Consider the following 18,415-nt stretch of genomic DNA (forward strand, 5'->3'; position numbering starts at 1 on the left):
TGAAGGGGAGACGCGTCCTTGCTCTCTATAAGGTCTTTCCCTCGCTCCTTCCCCACCTCTCCCTCTTTCTTTCTCTTCCCCGTGGTTTCCTTTCTTAATTCCTCCGCACTTATTGACATTGAAACAACATGTCGACCGGGAGCATTGATCAGAAGATGGAGGTGGAACCGAAGGCGATGGAGGCGCATGAAGCCGATGTCCTTCACGATGAGGTCTTGAAGAACCCTGATCTCCTGACCGAGGCCTTTGAGGGTGAGAACCTGGAGCATCAGCAGGGAGTTTGGGCGGGTGTCAAGGCTCACCCCTGGGCTTGCTTCTGGGCTTTCATTATGTGCTTTACCATCGTGAGTCAATTCGCTCCGTGTTTGAAATGAAAAGAGCTAATACCCCGCGTAGGTCATGGAGTCATTTGACATGTTCTTGAACACCAACTTCGTTGCGGTCAAGCAGTTCCAGATTACGTATGGTGTCAAGACTGGACCAGACTCTTGGACCATTCCCACTCGATGGCAGAGTGCTCTCTTCCAATCTGGTCAATGTGGTGCTTTCGTCGGTGTTTTCTTGGCCGGTCCCATTACCAATCGTATTGGATACCGCTGGACTACTATCTTGGCCTTGATGATGATGAATGCCACCATTTTCATTTCCTTCTTCGTGAGTGAATTCTTCGAAGATCTTTTAGGCTGATCAGCTAATTGAACTGTCAGGCTAAATCCCTCGCCGTCATGGTTATCGGTCAAGCATTTGAAGGAGTTCCCTGGGGACTCTTCATCGCCAATTCTCCTGCCTATGCCAGTGAGGTCGTCCCGCTCAGTCTTCGTGGCGCCTGCACGGCTACCCTTCAGATGAGTTGGTCGATTGGTTCAATCATTGTAGCCGCCGCCACTTTGGGCTACAATAACCGTCTTGATGAATGGGCTTGGCGTACACCTCTTGCCTTGCAGTGGATCTTCCCCGTAAGTTCTTCCTGATGTCAAATACCCTGCCTACTGAAGCTAAAGTTCTTCTAGACCCCTCTCCTCATTCTGGTCTTTCTTGCCCCCGAATCTCCCTGGTGGCTCATTCGCCGTGGACGCAAGGAGGAGGCCCTTCGATCTATTGTCCGTCTAGGTAGTACGGCCGAGAACGCGCCCAAGAAACTTGCCATGATGGAGCGAACTGTTGAGATTGAGGCTCAAATTGGTGGTTCCCCTACTCTGCTCGATCTCCTCAAGGGTACCGATCTGAGGCGAACGATTATCACTTGCTTGATGTACGCCTCCCAGAACTTTGCTGGTAATCTGATTGCCAACCAAGCCACATATTTCTTCGAGCGTAAGTACCTGTGATCCTTACATATCCGACTTTCAATGGCTAATCACTAATGACCAATTAGAGGCCGGAATCTCGACTGACATGTCTTTCAAGCTGAACCTGATCAACTCGTGCCTACAGTTCATCGCTAACGGACTCTCTTGGGTCCTTACTGCCTGGTTCGGTCGCAGAACCATCTACCTATGGGGTACTGCTGTCAATGTTTGCCTGTTGTTCATTCTCGGAATCTGTGCCTCAGTCCCCCAGACCAACGGAACCAACTACGCCCAGGCCTGTCTCGGTGTCATCATCTCTTTCGTGTTTGCGGGTGCTATGGGTCCGATCTCATACACCATTATTTCCGAAACCTCCTCTGTTCGTCTTCGTGCTCTCAGCACAGCCGTCGGTCGTGCCGCCTACTATTGTGCTGAGATCCCCATGATATACCTGGCCTCAAAGATGCTCAACACCACCGGATGGAACCTTGCTGGAAAGTGTGGTTATGTCTGGGGAGGTACTGCCTGTGTCTGCTGGGTGATGGCCTACTTCTTCCTCCCTGAGCTCAAGCATCGCTCTTACCGTGAGAGCGATATTCTGTTCAACCGTAAGATTTCGGCCCGGAAGTTCAAGTCCACCGTCATCGATGTCCAAGACAACGAGTAAGAGACAGACGCGACTAAGAACAGACCCATTTTTCGTGAACACCTTCTTGATTGAAGGATTCCATTTTTTAGGATTATTTTCCATGATGGTCTTTGATAACGTGCTTCAAGATACCAAGTACCTAGTGTCTAGGGAATAATAGATTTTACTTTCTATCTCGCTTCCCACATGTAGGATCCTCTACGTAACATGTTTAAAAAAGAATGCTGGCAGGAAGTAGCATAGTCGGGGGTTGATCATTTTGGACAATTAGCGAGGCCTGGATCAAAGTATGTACTCTCTCCAATGCATTCATCGCGGTCTTGATACTTGATACCTGGCCCCGGAAGAGGTGTCTCTTTTCTCCTTGTCTACTTCCCAATTGCTATTGTCCAAATGTCTTACACTTAAAAACCCGCCCAATTGTCCGTTAGAATATCTGACGCTTTCTGTGATAGATTTAATATTTGGGAAGATCTGGGGATCCAGAAACCCATTGCACGAGGTCGCTACCTCGCTTTCCACGATATCCTGTTTTAGTGAGTCGAACCAATCAAATTTTGGACAACATTACATTTACTAAGGCTTGAACGAAAAGAAGCTCTTTAAACTCGTAATGGCGGATCCACGTCATACCCTTAATGCCGGTGCCGACAGTGACTTCGGTGATTGAAAATCACGGAGAAAACTACTCATTATCAGTGGATACCGGTACCATCTTGTGACATCGGTGATTGACATCGGTGATTGAAATCATGAAGAAAACCCCATGTCCACGATCCCTCTGCATTGGTAAATCGACAATATGTTAAGATCAGTTGTTACAGTTTGACTGCAAGAGTTAGGCAGTTTAATGATCGGTAAAATCAATTAGACAATCTTCCATTCACGCAACTTCTTTGGCATTATTATAGGGTCGTTTTGAAATCCTCCTGGCTAGTCAATCCTGTCAAAGTAATCCAATCATTACTAGCTGTTTGTCTAGCCTGTCTCGCATCTTGAAATAAACATCGGAATCGGGGTTTGATAGCGCGTTTCAGTGCAGCGGTGGTGCAAATTTATTTTGTATTATGTTTTCTTACCACAATAGATGGTCATACCAATTATTTTACACCATTGGTTTCACTGCTTGCCTCTTCAAACATTTTGGGATTATTCCATCCCGAGTTGTATTTCGAACCGAATCGATTGTTATGGGCAAGCCCATATCCTAGTTCCGGCCATCACAATGAAAGAGCCGCTAGCAATTGGGAGCTCTTGCAGGAGTAACATAAACAATCTCAAATCAAGAAACATCCCAAAGAAGTATATTATGCTTTCTCTATTACCCGTGTTATCTCGGTCCGGCGCGCCGAGGAATTCACCCGAATCCCTTCAATCAACAATACGGCATCGGGAAGCCGACAACAATGACTAATTCATTGCATGCAAGGATTTGTGATCACGCAACAATAAAAAAAATTCAAAATACAACCTTGGGATCATAGTCAACAACAGAAACCCATAAACAAAATGGCCATTGGCCAACTCCAACCTTGGGACCAACCAACCGACAAAGACCGTGCATCATGACTAATCAGTCACGTGAACACTGCGGTTTTGCCCGACTCCGCCTCGAATTTCAATCACATCGAACATCGATCCAGACCCCTCGGGACGTCAAACAAAATGGCCAAGAAAGGTGAGTCTACGCAGCTATAAAACCCTCCAGAAACCCCTGGGTACACCGATTGCCTACTCTGCGCCACGCGCTGGGGCGCAGGGCGACCTCCCCGAACGAGCGAAGAAACCACCGCACCGCAAGACAGCTAACAAGCATTCTCCTGCAGCAAAGTCACGCACCCTTTCCGTGCGCCTCATCTCGATGGCGATGACGGGTTACTACCGCACTATGATCCGGCCTCGTGCTCATCGTCCGCTTAGCATGCTCAAGTACGATCCTGTTGTTAAGAAGACGGTGCTGTTCCTTGAGGCGACCAAGGGTGGAAAGTCGAAATAAATGTGTGTCGTTCCGACGCTTGAGCGCTTCGATTGGGACTTTTTGTCCATCCTCAACCTTCCTGCCTTGAATTTCCACACCATTCGATTGGTTGTCGCTTTTTCCGATCTCCTCTCCTTTCACCGCGCCCCCACCGTTCACCGGCAATATCGGTTCGGTTCGACTCGACTCGGATAATACGGGATCCTGCTGGATTTGAGAACACTTTCGAAATAGATTGTTCAGGACGCCGATGTGTTGAAGAGATTGGCAGAGATGGTGGGCTTGTAACTTTTTTTTGTGTACATTATATCCTGGGAAGTTTGATTTGACAGCGATGGAGCTTTATGCTTTTGTCAGCTGCTCCGTCGTTTACTTCCTTTTGATGGAGCATTGTGTCTGGCGTTCAAGAGCATTGCAGCTTTGGGTACTGAACTGAAAATAAAAAACTTCATTCATCACGTCTCTGGGATCGCATCTTTGCGTATTGTATATTTTGAAATCAAGTACATAGTGTTTTTTTTTGTGTTTTTTTTTTGTTTTTTTCGGATCAGTACGATGTGAACAAATAATCTATGGGCTGTCATTTCAGACCCGCTCTGGAAACAAAGGCTGCGCGCTCGGAGCAATAATCATAACTACAATTAAAAGTGCACATATCAAATGACCTCAAATATAAAATACGTCAACATCAGAAGAATACCATTCAAAATTCCAAAGAAAGGAATGGGTACTCATTTCGGGTTGCACTTCGATGAAGATCCTTGGTCTTCCAGGAATCGCGCATCGTATTGTTCACCTGCAGATCTCCATTAGCACTGTCAAATACGACTGAGATTGGCAACGTACTTCGACCTCTGCGGCGGCCACGATTCCGAGTCTTGGGCCGTGGAGCTTCTGGCGCGCTGCTTGCGGAAACAAGGCCCTTGGGAGTACTTAGTCGATCAGCCTTGGCGGCGTGAGCTGGTGCTCTGGTCTGCTCCTGTTGTGTCTCTATAGGTAGATTGCGGACACGACTATAAGTCCACTTGTGAATGTGTTTGGATACTTTGTTTGGGTGTTCTACTGGCTCCTTCTCCGGTTCACTGGCAACTGGCTGCGCCTTCATGGATTCCTTTTCTTTGTTTGTGAGCTGTGGAGGATCGAATACAACTCCCTTGCGCTTCTTGTTTGGAGATGAATTCAACTTCCCAGAGCCAATCAAGGGAATTTCTTTGTTTACCTCTGCGGGCCTTTGAAGCTCACTGGTATTGTCAGGATTCTTGGGGTAATGGAATGTCGTTTCCTTTGTTGGTGTTGGAGGGGATTGGTCATCGGACATGAAGAGCATGGCAAAGTCGCAAGATTCACCATATTGTGAAGTGGTATGTTGCTCCAAAAGCTGACTTTCGATTGTTGCAAAAGACACTATGTTAGGCTGTCGTGGAGTCTTGATTTCTTCCGCTTGGGTTGGGGAGGCTAGCTGGTGTTCAAGATCATGAATCTTTTGTTGGGCTTGTTCTAGTCGATCACGCAGGTCACTATTTTCCACACGAGAAGTGGCATCCAGTTGCTGGAATTTTTCTATTTCCGTGCGCTGAGCTTCGAGCTGAACCTTGGACTCTGCTTCGGATCTCTCAAGGTCTTGTATCTGCTGCTCTGTCTCCTGGAGCTGTTGATCTTAGCAAGGCACACCAAGGATAGAAGTCACATACCAAAGCTTGACGGTCTCTTCCTTGTTCATCAACGAGCCTTTTCGCATCAATCTTGAAGTCGTTAGCGGATACAACCACTACGTACATCCGATACTGACCAAGGAGTTTTGAATGCCACCAAGTTGAATCGTTAGCTTTCCAGACATTTCTTCCACCTCGTCCTTTTCCTTTTGAAACCCATCAATCTCGGCTTGATGATCAGCTCTCATCTTATCCATCAAATCGGTATTCTGTTTGCTCAATTCATGTCGGATTCTTTGCTCCGTGTCTTCGAGCTGCAGTCGCAAAGCGGCCTTTTCTGTTTCCAGCTGTTTGTTTTCACATTCCGCCCTTTCCTGCTTTGAAGTGATTTCCACCAAAGCCTCTTGTGTATCTATAATCAAAATCTCTTTTTCATACACGGTTTGCTGGAGAATATCGATTTTCGACCCTACATCATGAAGTTGAGCCTGTAGCAGGGTGTTTTCTGCAAACTTGCTCGCTAGGTCCGCCTCGAGACTTGGATTGCTCGTTGAAAGCTGGGCATCTGCGAGCTTCTTGCCGAAAGACGCGAGATCCTGCGCAAGAGCATTTTCCGTCACTGTCAGGGCTTTGGCAGAAGTCTCAAGCGCGTTTAATGTCGGCTTAATGGTCCCAAGCTTCGACTCAAGAGCCGCGCATGTATTATCACACTGGGCAAGACACTTGATCACCGGGGATGAAGGGCCAAGGTGACATTCAAACTCGTCAAACTTTTTTTGCAGAGTTTTAGCTACCTCATTATGGATTTCGATTCCACTGTCGACGTTATCGGAAAACTGTGATGATAGGACGCCAATTCTAAATTGCACGATCAGTTTCTAACTTTAGACATCCACAGAGAGAGGATAATCACCGAGAGATCACCTCCTGAGCTTTGAGCGTGAACTTTGTAGCATCTTCCTGTTCCTCTGAGAGCTTCGTATTCAAAGATAGTATTGAGGAACGGAAATCTTCGAATGCATCTCGGATAGCCAAAAGAACGGCATCTTTGTGATTGGTGGAATCACGACTCACTGCATTCAAGCCAGTTGTAATGCTTTCAATTAGACCTTTCTGACCCTCCTTCATCATGTCTAGCTTTTTCGTGTGGGACAGAGCGTAGTTCTGAATGAATGTTTCCAATGTCACTACCCTCATCTTCTGTTCTGACAGCTGGGATTTTGCGCTCTCTTCTCCTTCTCGTGAGCTAGACAAGGATTGCTCCAGAAGTGCAATGGTTTTGTCACTTTCGGCTATCTTCTGCTGCTGCGTGTCAATCAATCCTTCAGCCTGCGAAATGCGAAGTTTGGTCAGTTCAATAGCCTTAGTGAGGTCACCCCTTTCCTTGTCCAAAAGCATGGCATTCTCTCGGTGTTGGTCTGCTTGGTCACGAAGAGCATCGTATCCATGTCCCAACTCGTTGACAACTTGTTTGAAATTTCGTATCTTCGATTTCCATTCGCCAAGGAGAGAGCGCTGCGCATTCAATTCTTCAGCACTTTTTTGAAGACTCAGGTGGAAAACATGAATGTTCCGTCGTAGGTCATCATTTTCGTCCTTCAACAGGACATTCTTGGTCTCTATTTGGCGACACATGTGGGTTGCAACGACTTCGCTCTCTTCACGCTGTTTCATCTTTCCGATGAGCAACTGGAAAAGATTGTCTTCATTGAGTTGCTGTGGATCCGCTTTATTGATTGAAATTGACCTTTGTCTTCGAGTGAGCTTTCCTTTTCGAATCTCACTTGGAATTTTCGAGCTCGAGTAATCGTGCATTCGTAGAACTTGATTGACATTTGAAGGACATATCGGGGCAACTGAATCCGCACTTTCTTCCTGGCCCTGTCCTGACTGGAACGAGATTTGGTATAGATCATTTTCCTGTTTCGAATGTTAGTAAGTGTGATAAATATCAACCATTTCGACGTACTACAAGCTCCATGTTATCACTAGGATGGTCTTTGTGGGCTTTGCCGCCTTTTGAAACAGCAAATGCGGTGACCTGCTGACTGGGCCCATCCGACCTAGCCTTTGGTTGGGTGCTCACATCCTCGATCCTAACATGAAAGAACTCTTTCTGACCAGGTCCTAAAATTTGCGAGCAGTCTGCGTCTTCTGAGTCGCGCAAGTTATGGACCGGACTGCTGGCCTCGAGGTAGCGAGGCTCAGACTCGATCTGAGATGGGACCTGGCTACAAAGAACACGGAAATATCAGTAAATAATTCATCGTTACATTCCATCTACACTAGCCTTGTTGGTATCAAGCTCATCTTATCGGGCTCATCTCGTGGTTGTCTCTGAAGATTTAAAGGCAGTAAGTCCGCGATAGGTGTAGAGATGACCGGCGGATATTTGGGCGGTTTTCGTAAAGCAAAGGCTTGTCGATGACTGGCCGGTTTCGCAAAGGAGAATGCTGCCATATCAATGCCGGAGCTTTTTGGACGTTGCATGAACCATGGCGAGTGAGTTTCAGTTTGGGCATGAGATGGTATGTTTGATTGATTCTTGTGATGTAAAGTAGCGGAGGACTCATTGATCGGTGTCAAGCTACTGTCCGCCATCGTGATCAAAAAGAAATCAATCAAAGATAGGATTTTGTGTGTGTTATTTAGAGAAGATGAGAAAGGAAGGCTACCAGATTGAGAGAGAGAGAGAACTTCACTGGAAGATAAAAAAGGAAAGTGCTCACCCGTGACCTTGAACTCCATTACCACTACACCGTTATTGACCCCTCTCAGCGCCCTCATTTGGACTGGACGAACCTCAAAAGTTACTCAGTTGACGCTGCGGCGTATTCAATTACAGTGGGGTGTTATACAAGTACGAAAATACCACCTGAGAGGCTTAGTTGCACCAAGCTAGGCCGCGCAATTTAAGGCTGAACTGCGAATGTGCCCACACGATGCACGAATTGTCTGACGGGGTTTCGCGTTCTCAAAATTATTGATCTGAAAAGCGAAAGACCACTTCATGATGCGGTTTTGAGAAGCAAATGTACATTCTTCTTCCGTCACATGGCAAGCACATGGAGTGGGGACATACCTGCCCTTGAAGGACACTGTTAGTCAATTGACTATTTGATAGCTACGCTGTTCAGTATGACATTATTGCTCCTGAGAAATATTGCTGGAGATGTTTTAAGTCTTTCTTTCTGTGAGAGTCAAATTTAGTGAATTTGTTGTGTTTTTAGCTTATTGCGTAAGGTTGATAATTCAACTTGAGCATCAAGGGGGCAGCCAAGAATTCTGGTAGGCTAGCATTATTTTTAAGTATTACTTCCTCCTCACCGAATTAATAACCCAATATGTATGGTAAAAAGATTTCCCAGGAAGACAAGGGGCTTGAATTCTCAAAGGGAAAGGTGGAGGGGGGTGCCAAAAAGTATTAGCATTGTTCCCTGAAGTATTACTTCTTCCTCTCCAAATCAATAATCCAATACGTGTGGTCGAGTTGGGTAAATCCTCACCACTGCCAGTTGGGGCACACCAGGTTAGCCGTCGGGACCTGCGATGTACGTATTGGATAGACCGGGAAACATCACCCAGTGGCAGACCGCCAAGACATAGCCACGGCTGTGATCTTGGGGTCCCCCTGGGATTGATGTTTGCTGTTTTTGAAAAATGCAATAGCTAGACATCAATCCGTTGGATCCAGAGACGAACTCTTTTTTCTAAATACGTAGTGGGTTATATGGGAAAGAAGTTTTGGCTGACTTTCGGGGCGATGCAGATGAGGCTATTCACAATGTACCTCTGAGGTATTGAGAGAATCAATAGATCCGGGGTTCGATTCCCACCAATTTCTTTCTTTCTTTTTCTCTTTTTTTTTTCTATAAAAATGTTCAAGATAATCTATTATCTCGGACTCCTTGGGGATCCATTCGAAATCCTTGATGCAGGCCGTCTCAGGTGCTCATGATTAGATATTACTATATCTTGAATAGCTCAATGGTCCACCATCCTCATTGCTCCTGACTTCAATCTTCCCCTCATGGAATACAGTTGTTTTCTCTTTATCAAGTCCATTTGATGGTCTTCAAAACATATGGAAGCCCAAACTGTTGGCACATTTATCTACCTAAGATAGGGACAAATCAACCAATCGGTACAAATGGGCCTCAAATCAGATTAAATGACAGCTCCCGACTCCTGACTCAGCCAAAGCTTCACTATGGTCAGAAGTACGAATTTGAAACAAGGAGTTTCAGTTTCGGGCAATCATCTTTGTCGTTTTGCAGCTGAAACGCCGGCGACCAGCATTATGCCTCCTCCGGTGTGGGCCGACAAGCCTTGATCATGAGACCCACTACGTGTGCGCTAGCTATGCAAAGAAACACGTCTACAATCAATTCATATTGAAGGTCGGTCACGGTGGTTTCAAAATTGAAATGGCGCCGATCAAACAAGACAGGTCGCGCCCGGTGGGAACGGAAGTCTTACGTCCGTTCGCGAGCGGAGTCGGGACCTGCAAAGCCCATTAAACACAGTTCAGCTCATCCGAATGTTCGAACGTTCGAATGTTCTGCAGGCGTTCCACGGCCGTTCCTGTGCGACGGGGAAGCCGAGACCTGCATCTCAACAAGGGCGGTCAATAACGTGGCTGCCACGAGAGATCAGACGTGTCGAGAGGATGTCGCGTGGCGACAGGGTGACCAGTCCAATGCAATGCAGGTGCGTGATCTGCTCTCTGGTTGGCTCGATTAAGGGGCGGAAAACTATCGACAGTCCCTTGTCCAATGTTTGAGAGCAATTTCAGCGAGCAAATAGACTCGTCGCGGACCCCAATCTTCGCCAGTGGGGATAGAACGCACTGCTATCGTCTGAACCAAGTAGGGTTGATTTGATATCTGACAGGTCAGAATGGTACAAGGGGTTCTGCAGACGAGATGCGTTCTGCAGTAGGAGCGAAGCGGTCTCGACCAAAAAAGCCGATGCAACCAATTTTTCTGACCGAAGTCTTTATTGATCGATGGGTTACCTTGACGATAGGTCTAAGTCCGACTGCAATGCTTTTTCTCGCCCTATTTTTCCGCCCCCGTGGGTCTATGGCTGTTGACAATCACATCAAGTACGGAGTAGTATGTAGTTCATTCCTGAAGGATGATATATGTATGCCAAATATAATCTATAGACACTTTAAACTGCATGAGCAGAGGTGAGAAACACGACGATTACTAGCAGAAAAGGCATGATAACCGGTTACCTCAAGTACGAGGCCCCCTTTCCCCGTTGTCTTCACGCGAGTGTGATTGGCTCCACTTTACTGCCGCCTCCATTTTGACCGCTCACTCTCCTCTCCCCTTTCTTTCAGTCTTGCACAGTTTCAAGACATTCCAGAACGTCCTGGTCCAATTCGGTCAATCTTCAATCTGCAAGACATCTGTTTCGGTGCTTTGCCGCTACCCGTTATTCGATTTGTCTGCGCGTGCGCGCTCCAAGCTCGTTTTGGCTACTTTTGGCCCCCGAAACCCTGACCTCACCTATTCCGCCAATCGTGAATATACATACCCGGCCTGACAGCATTACAATCCTCCTCTTATAGTGAACTGGGTAGATTTGGGTCGACCGCCTTTTTCCCCTCTCCATCATCCCCCTCGCTCCTCCCTCGTTGCGGCTCTCGGTCTTCGCCCGCCGCGTTCCATTGCAACACCCCGCTCCGCGATTCTGCCGTTGAACGTCTCCCATGGACTTCGTGCTCTGAAAGTCCAATTCACATCTTTTCTTCACCGTTCGTTGGCTTTCCCAACCTGCGCGACGTGATTTCACATACCATACGAGGTCCTCAAGACAAGTGATGTTGCCGGACAGATCCTAGTCACCTTAAACCTACGTCCTCCTTTACTTCCGCCAGAATGGGAAACACACAAGGAAAGCCCATTTCTTGCAACGATGCAGGTATGTTAGAAATCTCGATTTCAGGGGCCTGTGTTGGGGGGCATTAAGCTTTTCAGCGGACTGAAGATGTGGATACTAATTTTCGTCTAGTCAACCTCAATCACTTCCGCCTCCTTCGGGTAGTTGGAAAGGGTGCATTTGGCAAGGTTCGAATCGTTGAGAGGAAGGATACTGGCCTAACATTCGCCCTGAAATACATTCGAAAAGAGGAGGGTATGCCAAGGATCCTAGAACCCCCGCGGCTCGGAGATTTGAACTAACCTTGCATGTTAGTTGTACGTTCGGAAAGTGTACGGAACATCATTCGTGAAAGAAGAATGCTCGAACACTTGAACCATCCCTTCCTATGCAATTTGCGGTATAGCTTTCAGGACATCGAATACATGTGGGTTTTAGCAGATCGCTTGAGATGGCTCCGTATACTGATTATCTGTCAGCTACATCGTTGTCGATCTCATGAATGGTGGCGATCTTCGATTTCACATTTCCCGCAAATGTTTCACCGAGGAAGCAGTGCGCTTTTGGGCCGCAGAACTTGGCTGTGCCTTGAAATACATCCATTCCCAAGGCATCATCCATCGCGACGTCAAACCTGATAATGTGCTGTTAGACTCAGAAGGCCATGTCCACTTGGCAGATTTCGTACGTGACATGACCTGTCCTATGTTTTGGTAGCTACTAACAGTGATCTAGAATGTGGCATCGGATTTCCGACCAGGAAAGCCTCTCACAAGCAAGTCGGGGACATTGGCTTACCTGGCCCCAGAAGTGTATGAAGGCGGTGGATATTACTTCGAAGTTGACTGGTGGTCTTTGGGTGTCACGTTTTACGAATGCATTTACAACAAGGTACGGCATGCTTCGACAGGTGCGATGGCTTACGCTGACAACAGATTTAGCGTCCCTTCGAAGGTCGCAGCCAGGAAACCCTGAGCGAGAACATCAAAAAGGCACAACCGAAGTACTATGTCACCAACCCCGCGGTGTCGGTCCCCTGTCTACGAGCTCTGATGGCTCTGATGGAGCGTGATCGCAGCCGCCGCATTGGTGCCATTGGATTTGAGAGCTTCACTTCACATGAATTCTTCGCCGACATCGACTTCGACGCGCTCGAGCGCAAAGAGATTCCCCCTGTTTTCCGACCCTCCAGTGACAAGACAAACTTCGATGCGACATACGATTTGGAGGAGCTCTTGTTGGAGGAGGCACCCCTGGAAGCCCGGGCTCGTCGGCAGAAGCCGCGTGCAGAGCTACGTGACGATGCCACCGCAAAAGAAATCCGGGAGGATGAACTTCATCGCCTCATTGAGACCATGTTTGAACCATTTGACTACACCACCGTTGACTACCAAGGCAGTGCCGCCGAAGCCATTGCCGCAACAATGTAAGTACATCTATTGGACCCATGTGCATCATCTTTACTCACCCCCTCTAGAAACCCCGAAGATTGCCTCCCCAATGCAACGACCACCAACGCAATTACTACGACCAACACCACACACGTCCGACAGCCCTCCCAGCCTGAATCGGCCGTTCGCACTTCACCATTGAACGAGGGGCCGGTCCACCGGATATCTCAAAGTGAAGTAACTACGCCTGCCAGTGAAAATTTGGACCCGAACGACACTGCTTCAATTGGGCCCCCTCCCCCTCAACTCGCGCATCCGCCTCTCCTCCACCCCATCCTCCCTCCTTCCACCGTCCCTTGCCGCCACCCCCTCGACGAGGCGGTGCGACACGGAAGATGAGTAAAGGAGGTGGCGTACAAATGGTTTTGGAAGAGGCTGGTAGCTGGAGCGAGCTCGCCAATCACAGTTCTACTCTCCCTGCAGAAGGTCTGGAGGGTGATGCGAGTAAAGGAAAGGGCTCCAACAGTGGGATGCTCTCGTTCCTCAGTCGCAAGAAGGGCCGTGACCGCAGTCCTAAGCCCACGGAGCCAGGTGTTCTGGGCAAAGAGGGTGCTCGCCAGATCATCAGTTGAAGAAGCTACCTCTAAATACATCGGCGAAAATCGTCTCTTTTGCAAGCTTTTTGGGAACGAAGCCTTTGGTATCGCCTGAAATTGTGCGATTGACGGTTTTGTCGTCTGCTTGGGCACAACACCCGAGTGTTCATCTAAGCTGGAACTCTTAATCCAGCAGCGGTGGTCAGGAAGACTAGTTTCTGATACTTCCTCTGTTATGCCCCAATGAATCGGCCCAAATACCGCCAGCTTGGTTGATTATGCTTCCATGACTCTCCGTGGGGGAACATGAGGTCCAAACCAACTTCCTTCATGGATATTTCTCTGCATTTTACTCTGCAATGAATTGCAGAAAGGATGAGTTGCCTGTGGCACCACCTCAGTTTCATTCTTCTAGATTCCCCTGTCTCAGCGATAATCTATTTTTTCTTGTTTCGTTTGGTTTGAAGTTGTACAGATGATGCATTCAATTGACCCGTGGTAGGCTATCTCGACAGGTATTTTAATTCCGCCGCTGTGTTTCCAGTCATGTTCATTGTTTTCATTGGAGTTTCTCATACCCTGTTTTCATTATGGACACGACTTCTCTTTTCTTTTAACTTTATGTTACCTTTTCCTTTTCCTTTCATCCACTATTACACTAGAACGGACTGGAGCTTGCTGCCCTTTGTGGATCGGCAGCGGATTAGGTGTATCTCGTGTTTCGTCGCATTTAGTACTTTCCAGACCTTGGAATTGGGGTGTAAATTGATTACATATTAATTGACAATGTCCTACATCCTTGCATGAGTAGAATTAGATGTTGAAATGTAGATTTAGAGCCGCCGCCATGCCACAATGAGCTCTCTCTATTCGATATACTTCTGAGGGGGAATTGATTCTCCGGATTTAACCTTGAAATGCAGCCACCTGTCCGAGATCTGGCGACTGCCAACTGCTATTCTCAATATCGAGTCCAATTTCTACCTAAAACCACGGGTATACACTATCTTCCAAACCAACCCCCCTGTTCCCACATCCCAGGTTGATAGAGCGCGTCATCTCTCCGTTCAGCAGACAAAACACCATTAAGCAGTAAATGCACGCGTTGGAAATCAATAGGTTTCATAATCCATCCATCAAACCCAGCATCCAAATAGACCTGACGATCCTTTTCAATCAAAGAAGCCGAAACAGCAAAAACAGGCGTCCTATGGTACGCACTTTGCTGCTCGTATTCGCGGATCATCTTTGTAGCACATAATCCGTCCACAATAGGCATCTGAATAAAAAGAAAAGAAAAGGGTACAACGAAATTAGCATATCGTATTACATTGCGATCTATTATTGGGATTTCATACCTGGAGATCCATCAAAATCACATCAAACGATATTGGACTTTCCCGATGCACAGAAGCACATTCTTTGCCATTCCCCGTCATGCAGATCGAGTACCCGAACTTCTCGAGTCGTTTTTTAACGATCGAGCTATTGATTGGGTCATCCTCAGCAATAAGGATCCGAAGCGTGCCCCCAGTCATGGAATTAGTTCCTTTCTCTGTCTCACCCGGACCGGTCGGGGAAGTGGAAGTTGAAGTGGAATCCATGACGGAGTGCGGCGCTTGGCCAGAACTAGAGCGCAAAGGTACCTTCTACAGATCCGGAGTTAGCATCGAACAGTTTTAGGTCTTATGCATGCTTACGTCTTCGACCTTGGCGCCAGAAGCAAGAACGGTCAGATTTCGGGATTCTCCATTGAGTGAGATATCAGCATCTACGAGTGGGTTGTCCGCTTTGCCGATGGCTGAATCTGACACCAAGGGTGAACCACAGTGACAGGGAACAACCCCGCATTCCGGTGGCTGGTCTTGGGTTTCCTGCTCCACGGATTGTTTTCTGTCACACGGGTCTTCGTTGGGTGTTGGCCTGTCATATCCCTGTCTATTAGATTGAGGATCTGCGTTGATATATTGGGTGGCGGATTGGTGATTTAAGTTCGAAGTAGATTGGGTGGCGTGATGAGATGCGTCGTTGTCCTCGGACGGTAATGAGAACTTTAGGCGGATCTTGAAACAGCTTCCTTTTCCTTCTTGGGATTTGAGGCTTAGTTGCCCGTTCATATTGCGAACTATTCTGGCGACCAAGGCAAGGCCTAGGCCCAGGACGCTTTCTGATTCGGAAGGTGACATGTTCGCATTCTTCGCGTAAGCCTTGGGACTCTGGGTGTATTCTTTGTTGGAGACCTGCTCCAGCTCACAGAATAGTGTTTCGACTGCTTCTTGGGACATGCCAGAGCCTGTGTCATGGATTGCCACTTCGATGGCGATGTGACCGTCATCCCATGACTCGCTCAGGATGCATGACTCGATGGTCACCGCGCCGGTGGAAGTATGTTGGACAGCATTGCTGATTAGGTTTGTGATCACTTGTCGCACTCGTCGCTGATCACCGAGGACGGCAGGTAATGCTGCATGTTGTACTACTTGAAGATTGACATGCTTCTGTCGTGCTTCTTCCCAGAAGATATTGGTCGCCTCACATAGAGTCTCGGATAGACTAAAGATTTCATCCTTGATCAATTTCTGTCCATTCTCTGCGTTGGTGAGATCGAGTAAATCGTTGATGATGTATACCAAAGACTTGGATGCCGAGTGCGATCTGGAAAGATTGTCTCGGGTTTCTTGATTGATATTCCCATCCAGGGCGATTTCCAGATAGTTGATTATAGCGTTGAGAGGTGTGCGGAACTCATGAGCGGAGTTGGCGAGGAGGAGTCTCATGAGCTGATTATCTTGCATCGTAGCCTCTTTCTCCTGCCAAATATCGGTGAAAGCTCTGTATAGCAAAGATAGAATCGATGCTTTTCCAAGCTCGCATGCAGACCACTCTGTTTGACCCTTGCCACCTTCGATCTGCCCACGAAAGAGAATGATGAAATCCTGTCCATCAGCGGACAGAGGGATATATATGAGGCTGGAGAGATGGCGAAACCCAGGAGAGTAGTCGAGATCTTCGAAGTCAGAAAGTATGTCGGTTGACCACAGGACAGTGTCTAGCTCCTTGACTCGAAGGTATTCCAGCAAAGCCAAAACTTCTTGAGAATCTGGAGGCCTTCCTAGTATGTTTGTTTCTCCCAGTATAGATGTTGCAGCATAATCGGCGCCAAATGTGTCAAGGAGATCACCCGACGGTGTTTGAATGTGTTGCTTGCTGTCCACTCCGCCAATAAGGCCATTCTTTTGTATCAATTGGAAAGGCAAAGTATATGAGAGCCGCTCAATGTTGCTAGTACAAGCTTCACTTATTAACCAACATGTCCTTTGAATGAGCGGGTGAAGCCAAGTGCCTTTGTCATATGATTGGCAAGAGATTAGCCCCCATAGCTTTCCAAAAACGTGAATGCCAATCGATATAGCAGCCTGCACTGGAGGAATTGTATCAGCTGGGGAGGAACCTGGAGCTGGAGCTGCTAGAAGATAGCAATGGGATAGGTCCAGCGTAGTCATGACTGTCGATGCACGGTAGGCTAATTCTGCACAGTCTATATTTCTTCGATAGGCAAAAGAGACTTTATTCCGGAGGTATTGTTTCTTCAAATTTGCCGGGAAAGTTGACTCCGAGAACTCCAACCCTTCAAATGAGCTCATGCCCAATGATGCATCGACTGAATCTGCAACAACGATGCCATTGCGATCGCTGTCAAAATGATACATAGTCATACGATGGAAGCGTACCACCTGTTTCACACTGGCTATGGAGTGCTCAACAAGTGTTTCGAGTGTTTGAGCACTGGATAAAGGCTGTATAATACGTGGAAGTGTGTTCAGGAGCTCTGATCCTCTGGATTCAAATTCCCTTGAAGAATAGGAATTGGTTCGAACATCACTGTTTCCAGCTCGCAAGGCAGTGAGAATTCCTTGAGGGCCAATATCCTTTCGATCTTTCGTATCTGCAACGTCGAATTCCAGCTCACAAATGATGTAGATCTGGGATGCCTTGCTGGTATGCATGGTGCACCAAAGATGCTTGGGAACACCTCCAGCGACAGGTATCCAAAGCGAAAACACTTCCGGACCACATGTTTCCACATCATACCCATCACTCGAAACGTATTGAATGTGTGAAAAGAATATGTTCTGCTGTGAACCGGGAAATACGGTGTAGATGGATTCACATTCAAACAGTTCATCTGGGGAATAACCCAAAATTTCTTTCGAGTTCGTGCTAACAGCTTGAACAATCATGTTATCATTCACCTCCGAGAGAGCTAACAATGCTCCAAATGGCTGAACTGCCACACTCGTTTCATCCTCGGGGTACCCAAGCCCTGGTTTCAACTCGTTCGTAGTCAAAACCTCTCCACTCTCGCGAATTGCACTTTGTAACTGGGCGTTAAGACTCGAAGGCGACATTTCAATAGAGACCAAATTTCCGTCTTCTTCCGGCAACCTTGATATCAATGGTGAAATATTGGAAAGACTTAATTGACTGTGCATCCGAGCTAGGTAATTTGGTCTTGTCGGTGCTGGTTCTAGATCCCTTGTGTCTCTCGTGGGACTTTTATAAGATCGTCCATATGGATCGTCGACCGTTTCACTCATTTGTGGGGTATCTTCGAGTGGTATCTGAGGAAATGGACTATCCGCTTTATCCAAAGATGGCGTTTGGAGAGGAGAAAGAGTGGGATCAAAGGAAACGACAGACCGAACTGGAAACACCCTTTCCACGATATCATTTCCGAGCCGTGGAAGCTTTATTTTCGGAGATGCCAGCTCGGTAACTGTCGAGATCTCAGCCTTTTTGTCGGATAGAATGCACATCGTCTTTGGTAGTGAGAGAGTCCGAGCTAGTATTCTCCTTCCGTCTGACACCTGTTTCTGGTCTTTTCCATCGTAGTTGACCTTCCATTCGTCCTCATTGGTAGGAAAAATAGGCGAGTTCATTTTGTTTTGTGGAGATCAACACATTTGG

General features: G+C 47.3%; 5 protein-coding genes across 5 annotated transcripts; 3 read left to right on the forward strand and 2 right to left on the reverse strand.

Moving 5' to 3' along the window:
• Positions 1-128: 128 nt before the first annotated feature.
• N7484_004192 (uncharacterized protein) lies at positions 129-1,956 on the forward strand (the record flags this gene model as incomplete). The annotated part of the gene is made up of 5 exons (XM_057114612.1): positions 129-344; positions 397-654; positions 708-956; positions 1,011-1,314; positions 1,376-1,956. The coding sequence occupies 5 exons, from the start codon at positions 129-131 to the stop codon at positions 1,954-1,956; spliced, it is 1,608 nt and encodes a 535-aa protein (XP_056974752.1).
• A 1,647-nt stretch (positions 1,957-3,603) lies between these two features.
• On the forward strand, positions 3,604-3,934 carry N7484_004193 (mitochondrial 54S ribosomal protein bL33m; the record flags this gene model as incomplete). The annotated part of the gene is made up of 2 exons (XM_057114613.1): positions 3,604-3,616; positions 3,765-3,934. 2 exons carry the CDS (start codon positions 3,604-3,606, stop codon positions 3,932-3,934), a joined length of 183 nt encoding a protein of 60 aa, XP_056974753.1.
• Positions 3,935-4,647: 713 nt separating this feature from the next.
• On the reverse strand, positions 4,648-8,028 carry N7484_004194 (uncharacterized protein; the record flags this gene model as incomplete). The annotated part of the gene is made up of 7 exons (XM_057114614.1): positions 4,648-4,712; positions 4,763-5,564; positions 5,608-5,658; positions 5,706-6,426; positions 6,482-7,488; positions 7,538-7,799; positions 7,853-8,028. The coding sequence occupies 7 exons, from the start codon at positions 8,026-8,028 to the stop codon at positions 4,648-4,650; spliced, it is 3,084 nt and encodes a 1,027-aa protein (XP_056974754.1).
• A 3,431-nt stretch (positions 8,029-11,459) lies between these two features.
• Positions 11,460-13,483, forward strand: N7484_004195 (Serine/threonine-protein kinase 32B; the record flags this gene model as incomplete). Its single annotated transcript, XM_057114615.1, has 8 exons — positions 11,460-11,502; positions 11,593-11,715; positions 11,776-11,887; positions 11,940-12,144; positions 12,196-12,351; positions 12,402-12,886; positions 12,938-13,232; positions 13,286-13,483. 8 exons carry the CDS (start codon positions 11,460-11,462, stop codon positions 13,481-13,483), a joined length of 1,617 nt encoding a protein of 538 aa, XP_056974755.1.
• Positions 13,484-14,450: 967 nt separating this feature from the next.
• On the reverse strand, positions 14,451-18,387 carry N7484_004196 (uncharacterized protein; the record flags this gene model as incomplete). Its single annotated transcript, XM_057114616.1, has 3 exons — positions 14,451-14,726; positions 14,806-15,096; positions 15,148-18,387. The coding sequence occupies 3 exons, from the start codon at positions 18,385-18,387 to the stop codon at positions 14,451-14,453; spliced, it is 3,807 nt and encodes a 1,268-aa protein (XP_056974756.1).
• Positions 18,388-18,415: the final 28 nt, after the last annotated feature.

Source organism: Penicillium longicatenatum, assembly GCF_028827895.1.
Source record: "Penicillium longicatenatum strain IBT 33135 chromosome Unknown contig_2_segment0_segment0, whole genome shotgun sequence".
Lineage (NCBI taxonomy): Eukaryota > Fungi > Ascomycota > Eurotiomycetes > Eurotiales > Aspergillaceae > Penicillium > Penicillium longicatenatum.